This window comes from Crotalus tigris, unplaced genomic scaffold (assembly GCF_016545835.1).
Source record: "Crotalus tigris isolate CLP2741 ecotype Arizona unplaced genomic scaffold, ASM1654583v1 scf7180000017791.1120302, whole genome shotgun sequence".
Classification (NCBI taxonomy): domain Eukaryota; kingdom Metazoa; phylum Chordata; class Lepidosauria; order Squamata; family Viperidae; genus Crotalus; species Crotalus tigris.
This window is the reverse complement of record NW_024096638.1, coordinates 156953-167500: the sequence shown is the minus strand read 5'-3', so window position 1 is coordinate 167500 and position 10548 is coordinate 156953. Positions and strand designations below refer to the sequence as shown.

The 10548-nt window shown below is 43.9% G+C and overlaps 1 protein-coding gene across 1 annotated transcript in view; it reads left to right on the top strand.

Moving 5' to 3' along the window:
* Nucleotides 1–7971, top strand: part of LOC120307527 — a 12488-nt gene extending 4517 nt beyond the window's left edge. Inside the window, exons 4-7 of the mRNA XM_039342383.1 lie at nt 878–982; nt 3511–3654; nt 4559–4622; nt 7807–7971. Of these exons, the coding sequence (XP_039198317.1) occupies nt 878–982; nt 3511–3654; nt 4559–4622; nt 7807–7878 (385 nt within the window). The 3' untranslated portion in view covers nt 7879–7971. The remainder of the gene's footprint in view (nt 1–877; nt 983–3510; nt 3655–4558; nt 4623–7806) is intronic.
* Nucleotides 7972–10548: the final 2577 nt, after the last annotated feature.

Genomic DNA, 10548 nt, shown 5'->3' with positions numbered 1-10548 from the left:
CTGATTAGTGGCCACCTTGAAGGACATCAAGGACCAGGAGTCACTCAAGAGGGCCCCCATAGTGCTGGTCCAGTATATAGCTGGCTTAGGAATTAAGAACTGTGTGTAGAGCAAGTAGCATTTTAAGGGTTAAAATGCTGTCCCCTTAAGGGTGGCTTTTTGGGAAATGTAGTTTAGTTGTTACCTGTGTTCTAACTGGCCACTGGAAGGGACTTGTGTCTTTATTATGGGATGTCCTGTTAGGTGCCAGTCCTTTTATCTCTCTCCATGAATCCTACCCACGAGGCTAGGAGCTCTGTAGAATGGGGAAACCCATTATCCTTTTACCTGTGTGATGGGTCCCAATTACAATCTACATTTTAGAAGAACTTCTACAATAACTGTGAGTTAATGTCTTGAGGATGCCTGGAATAAAAGAAATTTTGTATGACTTACCCACAGAGTTAATCTGCCTGTTTCAAGTGAAATCCAGCAATCTCTTTGCTTGAGCCAGAAAACCCATCATTTTATTATTCCTCTGAGCATTTTTTGATTGGAAAGTTAGCAATAGGAGCACAACTGGGTTCAGTTCAGAGAAGACAAAGAGAGATTTCATTGGGTTGGTGATCACCTCCAAGAACCTGTACGTGATTATACGTTGACTTCTATGTATAGGGCAGTGTCTCTCAACCTTGACAATTTTAAGGCATGTGGACTTCAACTCCCAGAATTCCACAGCCAGCAATGCTGGCTGTGGAATTCTGGGAGTTGAAGTCCACATGCCTTAAAATTGTCAAGGTTGAGAAATACTGGTGCAGGGTGATTAGTCCAGGTCAAAGCCCATGGGCAAAATGTGTCCTGCTATTCTTCACACTGTTTTTTTTTTTAAACCTCATAGGATGGAAATCAAAGAATTCCACCTCCCTGAAATTTGCACAGAGTTAATACCACCCAACGAAATACAGACGTCCATTATTACTACCCTCATCGTTGCTGAGGAAAGGTGAGTTTCTATTTCTGTTTCTGTTATCTCCCAGTTCTGTTCTTGGTCAAGGAACTGGGAGATAAATGTAGTCCATAAAGGCTTTGGGATGTTTGCGTGACTCATTCACTCAAGTGAATGGAGATTCCTGCCTAGAATATAAAGAATAAGCCATGCAAAGGGTAAATGCAACCAATTTTGGTCACCATACTATAAAAAAGATGTTGAGACCTTGGGAAAAGTTCAGAGAAGAGCAACTAAGATGATCAAAGGCTTGGAGGCTAAAACAGACCAACCTATCAAAAATAGTGTTATAAAAAAATAGAATAGAAACACAAGTTAAGATAGGCAAGAAAACGGTAAGTGAGCACCTGTCCAGCCTAGATGAGTTCAAATTGCCAGGACCAGATGGATTACACCCCAAGGTTCTCAAGGAACTGGCAGATGTGATCTCAGAACCACTGAACTATATTTTTCAAAGATCCTGGTGCACAGGGGAACTACCAGAGGATTGGAAAAGAATTGATGTAGTTCCCATCTTCAAAAAAGGAAAAAAAAAAATGGATCCAGGAAATTACAGACCTATCAGCCTGGCCTCAATACCTGGGAAGATTCCAGAAAAGATATTCAAACAACGAATCAACGAACACCTAGAGGCAAACAAAGTCATTGCTAAAAGCCAACATGGGTTTGTCAAAAACAGATCATGCCAGACAAATCTTATTGCATTCTTTGACCAAGTGACAAAATTAGTGGATCAGAAGAATGCTGTGGACATAATTTACTTGGACTTCAGTAAGGCATTTGACAAAGTAGACCACAACCTAATACTTGATAAGATAGAAAAATGCGGGTTAGACAGCATCACCAACAGATGGATCCGTAGCTGGCTGACCAACCGTACTCAGTGTGTGATCCTCAATGGAACCGCATCTACATGGAAGGAAGTATGTATTTGGGTGCCCCAGGGCTCTGTTCTGGGCCCAGTGCTCTTCATCATCTTCATCAACGATCTGGACGAGGGGATAGATGGGGAACTCATCAAATTTGCAGATGACACCAAGCTGGCAGGAATAGCCAACACTCCAGAAGACAGGCTTAAGATACAGGAGGATCTGAACAAACTGGAACACTGGGCGGTATCTAACAAAATGAAATTCAATGGTGAAAAAAGTAAGGTTCTACATTTAGGCAAGAAAAACCAAATGTACAGATATAGTATAGGGGGTACCTTGCTCAATAGTAGTAACTGTGAAAGGGATCTCGGAGTCCTAGTGGACAATAATTTAAATATGAGCCAGAAGTGTGCTGCAGCTTTCAAAAAAACCAACACAGTGCTAGGCTGCATTAACAGAGGGATAAAATCAAGATCGGGTGAAGTATTAATGCCACTTTACAGTGCCTTGGTAAGGCCACATTTGGAATACTGCATCCAGTTTTGGTCACCACGATGTAAAAAAGATGTTGAGACTTTAGAAAGAGGGCAGAGAAGAGCAACAAAGATGATCAGGGGACTGGAGACTAAAGCATACAAGGAACGGTTGCTGGAATTGGGTAGGTCTAGTTTAATGAAGAGAAGGACGAGTGGGGACATGATAGCAGTATTCCAATATCTCAGGGGCTGCCCCAAAGAAGAGGGAGTCAAGCTCTTCTCCAAAGCACCTGAAGGCAGGACAAGAAGTAATGGATGGAAATTCATCAAGGAGAGAAGCAACCTAGAACTAAGGAGAAACTTCCTGACAGTTAGAACAATTAACCAGTGGAACAACCGGCCTCCAGAAGCTGTGAATGCTCCAACACAGGAAGTTTTTAAGAAGAGACTGGACAGCCATTTGTCTGAAATGGTGTAGGATTTCCTGCCTGAGCAGGGGGTTGGACTAGATGACCTCCAAGGTCCCTTCCAACTTTACTACTACTACTACTACTACTAGTAGTAGTAGTACTATTATTATTATTATTATTATTATTATTATTATTATTATTATTATTATATGAAGAACAGCTGCAGGACTTGGGTTTGGGTAGTCTAAAGAAAAGAAGAAATAGGGGAGACATGATAGCTGTATTCCAGTATTTGAGGGGCTGCCACAAGGAAGAGGGGATCATATTATTCACCAAAGCCCCTGAGGGCAGGATAAGAAACAATGTTTGGAAACTAATCAAAGAGAGAAGCAACCTGGAATTAAGGAGAAACTTCCTGACAGAGAGGACAGTTAACCAGTGGAACAGATGCCACCAGAAATCGTGGGTGCCCCATCACTGGAGGTTTTTAAGAAGAGGCTAGAGCTAGACAGTTACTTGTCTGGTATAGGTTCTCCTGCTTGAGCAGGGGGCTGGACTAGAAGACCTCCAAGGCCCCTTCCAGCTCTATTCTATTCTATTCTATTCTATTCTATTCTATTCTATTCTATTCTATTCTATTCTATTCTATTCTATTCTATTCTATTCTTATTCCTATTCAATTCTATTCTAAATGTGAAAACCTGGACATTGGATCTTTAGTAGACTGATTCTCTTCTCTCTTGTAACTCTTCTTCCCTTTTGTCCAGCTTTGTTGATGAACCTATGGAGATCACTATGGAATCCAAAATGAACATCAAGATTAAGATGTCAAAACTTCTCACAGAGTATATTGGGACAGAGGAAATTAAATGTGAAGAACCGTCATCCTGCGAAGGGAACCTTCCTGGAAGGTGAGAAGTCACATCAAGAAGGGAGGGGACCAAATTGGTTTGGGGAAACTTAGTCTGTAGGATTCAGCCTAGGATTCAGAAGTTGCCCAGTTAAGAACAAAAGAGTTCAAATCATATGAAGGATCAAGAAGGTATAGTTCAGGAACTATTATGTTGAAAGAAAAAATCTTCGTCAGGGTCCAGTCCAAGCCGGGAATAAACAAAATGGAGACTGCTTTCGAAAGAAGATTGCAGTTTATTGAAGAGGAGAGCCAGACAGAAAGATGGCTCTGGAAAAACTGACCATATGTAATAGGGAGTGGTGGGTTTTTATACCTTCTTGAGCTTTTGTTTGGAGTTGTTCCTGTGATATGAACTTTGACCTGAGTCTGAATGTGCTTTTCTGGTATTCTGATGGTAGTGGGTCATATCCTGCTTCCTTCCATAGTTGTGGTTCTCCTCTTCCTCCTCCTCCTCCTCCTCCTCCTCCTCCTCCTCCTCCTCCTCCTCCTCCTCCCCCTCCTCGTCTCTGCAAATCCCTTCCCTTCTAGCACTGATGATGTTTCCTAGTTGGGTCATGAAATGTCTGCCAGAAAACCACCCAGGCCAGAGAGCACCAAGGACTCCATAGTCCCCTCCACAAACCCCCTCCCTTCTAATACTGATGATGTTACCTAGTTGGGTCATGAAATGTCTGCAAGAAAACAAGCAAGCTCAGAGAGCACCCAGGACCCCACAGTCTTCCTCCTCCTCCTCCTCCTCCTCTCCACACACCCCACTCCCTTCTAGCACTGATGATGTTCCCTAGTTGGGTCATGAAACATCTGCAAGAAAACAAGCAAGCTCAGAGGGCACCCAGGGCCTGAGCTACAAATATTCTGCTTCGTTGGTACTTTATAATTTCTTGCTTTTGCTTCTCCTTCAGCTCGCTTTCAAAGATAGTGGGCAAGGTTGTGAACATTACACTTGCTGACTTCACACCTGGCAAGGTGAGTCTTGAGGCTTGGAGATTATAGAATCATGAAGGAGGGGACCAGGGTCCAGAGGTTTGAGGGACCTTTTTGCTCCTCTGGATTCCACCTGGCGGGAGGGACATATTCCAGGCCCCATCTAAAAGGGATTGTTAACTTATGGGACCAAAAGAGCAGGCCTGCCCCATGGAACATCCTCCTGTCTGAGGCCAGCTGACCTCATCTCTGCTCGCCTTCTAGAAAGCCTTGGAGGCCCTCGGAGTAACTGAGCCTCATTGGTGAGATAGGCAGCCTTATCAACTGATATAAATAAAATAAATCAATATACCTTAGAGGTTACAATCACTCCCTACCACTCTGGGGTCCAACGGCAGCCATGCTCTTGGCTCCAGAAATGTTGGGGAAATTGGTTAACTTTTAAGGCACGAGTAGGCAACCTTGGCTTTTTCATGACTCGTGGACTTCAACTCCCAGAATTCCTGAGCCAGCATGGGGGAACTATGGCCCCCTCATGATTGGTGGACTTCAACTCCCAGAATTCCTGAGCCAGCATGGGTAAGGTGACCAACTTTTTTAAAATGAGAAGGAGGACACAAATAAATTGAAGAAAAAAATATCATAAATAAAACATTTTATTCATTGCAACAATACAGAATACACTATAATATGATAAATGCATAATAAAAACATTTGTAACAATAACATTTTATATTGTAATTATGCTTACATGCCTATTAATTATTATTTAAATGAGTACAAAAGAAGGACTGTCCTCCCTAAAGGAGAAAGATTGGTCACCTTAAGCATGGGGGAACTATGGCCCCCTCATGACTCGTGGCCTTCAACTCCCAGAATTCCTGAGCCAGCCTAGCTCAGCTTGGAAACTCTCCCTTTCCCCTCAGCATGGCTGGCTCAGGGATTCTGGGAGTTGAAGGCCACCAATCATAAAAGAGCCACGGTTGCCTACCCCTGTTTTAAGGGCATTTTGGTGGTGGGATGCCTGCGTTGAATTGCTGGGTGACGTGCTGACACTCCCCCCTCCCCAAATCGTAGAGCTAAAGAATGGCTCAGATAAGGCCAAAGAACATGGTGGGGTCCATGCAGGAGATCCTAAACCAAGAAGCCAACTCTCTGGGGCTCCCTTCCAACTGCTATGCCGCCTGCAGAGTTCTTCATAGGCATGGGGAGGGACCTCAGCTGCTAAATACTTGACCACTACTCCTTTGCACAGCTTTGGCCTGCCCTTCTGTCCTTCTCGGAGTAGACGGAGTCAGGTGGGCCTCCTGGTGTCTACAAAGTCCTATTGAGCTTCCAACGGAAGTGTGGCTGGATAAGAAGGAAGGTTCTCTTAGAGGGGAATGTGGTAGTCAGGTGATCAAAACCACCAGGTCCAATGGAGCTGATGCCCCAAGACTTGCCCCCCCAAACTTTACCCTGCACGGCAAGAGGTAGAGAAGCAACACATAGATTTATTCTGGCTCCTTTCCAACCATCAAGGTAGGACTGCATGGCAAGAACAAGAACAAATTGAGGATGACCCCTGCACCCCTGTCCGATCCAATGTACACTTCTGGACAGCTCTCAATTGCTTCTGAAGTGATGAGGACGGTGTTTATGCTTCTAGATTAAAGGGGGAAAGACAAATGGAGAAATAAGACAATCTAAATCTGCTCCACTCCCTGATGACCAGCCATCAAAAGAGTCTGTTTGTTGGAGCTGCTGAAATTTTCTGTGTGCAGAAGCAGATCTGATCTGAGCAAGGATTCCTGACGCAGGTTTTATTCCTAGAGAATAGAATAGAATAGGAATAGGAGTAGGAATAGGAATAGGATAGAATAGAATAGAATAGAATAGAATAGAATAGAATAGAATTAGGAATAGAATAGAATAGAATAGAATAGAATAGAATAGAATAGAATAGAATAGAATAGAATAGAATAGAATAGAATAGAATAGAATAGGAACAGGAACAGGAACAGGAATAGAATAGAATAGAATAGAATAGAATAGAATAGAATAGAATAGAATAGAATAGAATAGAATAGAATAGAATAGAATACTGGCCATGTGTGATTAGACACACAAAAAATTTGTGTCCGATGCATAAACTCTCAGTGTACACAGTAATATAATCATAGGATTATATTACTGTGTAGGAGTATGCAGGAGAAGGTAACAGGAAAAATGATTAAGGATAATAATAATACAGTCCTACTAAATATCCTTACACATAAGACAGTGCTGTGAGGTATCTTTACTGGAAATATATAGAAAGATAGAGGGTCTCCTGACTCACAACTCCTGCTCAAACAGCAGGTGAGAGTTGTGGCTAGGAGAGGCTTTGCACAACTTCATGTTTATTTATTTATGAGACTTATATACCGCAACAACTGTTGTGTGCCAGTTGCGTCCTTTCCTGGATTACGAGTTCCTGCACATAGTCACTCATGCCCTGGTCCTCTCCTGGTTGGATTACTGCAATGCATTCTACATGGGGCTACCCTTGAAGACTGCAACTGGTCCAGAAGGCAGTGGTGGTGTGGACAGCTCTTTGAGAGGGATGTGTAACGCTGTACTTATACAAGCTGCACTGGTTGCACATTTGCTTCCGGGTCCAATTCAAGGTATCACCTTTAAGGCCCTCTGTGGCGTGGACCCAGGGTGCCAGAGGGATCTTTTCAGCCCAATGGGAGGGTTCCACCCCACAACTCTGGTCCCACCAAACAAGAAATTCCATTTGGTGGGATCCACCCCACCCCCTGGATTGTTCTCTCATGGGGGGATGGGTGTCAGTCCCCACATACCTGGCCTTCCAGAAGAGCCATAAATCCTGGCTCTGCCAGGGACCCTGATGGGGGTGCTCTCTAAGTGGGGGGAGGCTGATAGTGGAATGGGACAGCCAGCCACAGCCAACTTGCCAAAGGACAATTCAACAATTCGATTTGATTATTTTAAATAGTTTAAAAAAACATCTTACTTTTTGCCAGTCATATTTCATGGCGTCCCTCCTTTGCCATCCTTTCTCCCATGATTCCATTCCACCGTTTCTTTGATATTAGAGTAACTGTTGTCCCACAGCGAGGGGCCACTGGGCCGTGGCAAGTTTCCCGTGGCGTCATAGACCCGGCTGACAGGGAAGAGAGCAGATTCCCACCTACGTGCTGCCTGTCCCCTTGGTTTCTAGTTCCTTCTTTCATTGTAGGAGAAGCAGAGCCTGGAGGCGGAATCCGGAGGAATCATACTGGATCAGCGATCCCAGCCCAGCCTTCCTTGAATGCCGCTATCTAAACGCTACCCATTTACCACTGACCGTAGTTGGCGAGATTCCTACGGACAGGCATGAGCAATAAAAAAACTTAGCATGTGATCCTGCCTCTTTGTGCTTGATGTTAATCTTCTTAAAGTTAATTGTTTTGCATTATCTTTTTTACCTATTTATCATTCTGAAAACCACCCAGGGAGATGGCCAATATATTAATATATATCAAATTTATATGGGTGTGTAAGTGTATACACACACACACACACACACACACACACACACACACACACACACATTCTTAGTGCTCTCTGAGCTTGGTGGTTTTCTTGAAGATGTTTCACTACCCAACTAGATAACATCATCAGTGCTAGAAGGGACGGGGGTTGTGGAGAGGAGGAGGAGGAGGAGGAGGAGGAGGAAGAGAATCCTTGATGCTCTCTGAGCTTGATTGTTTTCTTACAGACATTTTATTACCAATCTAAGTAGCATCCTCAGGGCACACGGCCACTGTGCACAAAAGTTCTTGAGCAGGAAATAGATCATTCTTCATAAGCACCGGCCATCTTGTGCTTGTTCAAAAAAATACTTTGACATTTTAAAGCAGCGTTTCTCAACGTTTGTGTGACGGCGACCCCCGTCACACAAACGTGCCGCCCATGCGCGGCGCTCATGCGCGGCGCCGCCCCCTGAGGGGGGAAAATGGCGGATCGCCTTGTTTGGCGACCCCCGTAAAATGGTCGATCGATCCCAAATGGGGTCGCGACCCATAGGTTGAGAACCGCTGTTTTAAAGCTTTGCTCTCCTTGTTTAGCAAAGGGCTTCAGCAGGGAAGTGAACTGGGAGGAGAAGGTGGTGTACTGGGGCGAGGGGACGAAACACAAATGTCTCCCTTTGTTCAGTGTTCCTTTCTCCATGCCCTCATTGAAATTGAAATTGAATTGAAATATCACACAAAGAAAACCCCACGTTTAATATGTCATATAAGGAACAGTTGCTGGAATTGGGTATGTCCAGTTTAATGTAGAGAAAGATGAGGGGGGACATGATAGCAGTGTTCCAATGTCTCAGGGGTTGCCCCAATAGTCAAGCTATTGTCCAGAGTGCCTGAAGGCAGGACAAGAAGCAATGGATGGAAGCAAATCAATCCCAGCAACATTGGCATTAGATGAGGGGGCTACATTTGAGAGAAAAGAGAGACCCCACACTTGGACAGGAGAAAGCGAATGCACAGGTATAGAATAGATGGTACCTGCCTCAACATTAGTAACCATGAGAGGGATCTAAGTGTCCTACTAGATCACCACTTAAGTATGAGCCAGCTGTATGCTGCGGAAGCATAAAAAGACCATACAGTTTTGGGCTGCATCACCATAGAGATCGCATCAAGATCACCTGAAGTGTTAGTACCATTTTACAAGGCCTTGGTAAGGCCACACCTGGAATCCTGCATCCAGTTTTGGTCACCATGATGTAACAAAGATGTTGAGACCCTAGAAAGAGTACAGAGAAGAGCAACAAAGATGATTAGGGGACTGGAGGCTAAAACATATGAAGAATAGTTGCAGGAATTGGGTATGATTCTAGTCTAACAAAGAGAAGGATTAGGGGTGACATGATAGCATCTTGCAATCCTTGAGGGGCTCCCACAAGGAAGAGGGGCTCAACTTATTCTCCAAAGCCCCTGAAGGTGGGAACAAGGAATGGAAACTAACCAAGGAGAGAAGCAACCTGGAACTAAGGAGGAATTTCCTGACAGTGAGAAGAATTAACCAGTGGAACAACCTGCCTCCAGAAGCAGTGAATGCTCCAACACTGGAAGTTTTCAAGAAGAGACTGGACAGTCATTTGTCTGAAATGGTATAAGGTCTCCTACTTGACCAGGGGCTGGACTACAAGACCTTTGAGGTACCTTCCAACTCTTGTTTTTCTGTATTCTTTACCTAAATCTTTGGGGTCCCTGTCCCAAGGCAGATAACAAAATACAAAGACCTACAAGTAGAAATAGAAAGACTGTGGCAAAGGCAAGCAAGGATACTATCAATAGTCATAGGCTCCTTGGGTGCAATCCCAAAACAACTGGAGCACCACTTGAACACCATTGGCATTGACAAATTCGCTATTAGTCAAGTGCAAAAGGCGGCCTTCCTAGGAACTGCTTCCATCCTGCGACGAGATCTGTAATACCATCAAACCTCCACATCTGCCTATCCCAGGTCCTTGGGAAGGACTCGATAGGTAGACAAAATGCCAAATCCAGTCTGAACATAAGGAGGAGGAAGAGGAAGAAGAGCGACGTGATGTTGGAAATAACTGCCCATTATCCCTGTCATGCCTATGCTCCAGCTCCTGTTTCTGACTCCGGTTCCTTTGACTTTGGACCTGTGCTTCGTTTTGATGGGCTGTCTGCAGAAAGAAAGAAAGAAAGAAAGAAAGAAAGAAAGAAAGAAAGAAAGAAAGAAAGAAAGAAAGAAAGAAAGAAGGAAGGAAGGAAGGAAGGAAGGAAGGAAGGAAGGAAGGAAGGAAGGAAGGAAGGAAGGAAAGAAAGAAAGAAAGAAAGAAAGAAAGGAAAGAAAGGTTATGACACACACTTGAAAGGAGACCCAGAAGCCTGTAATTGTGGATTTTGCATGGCAAGAACAAGAACGCTTCAACCTAGAAATAAGGAAAAATTTCTTGACATTT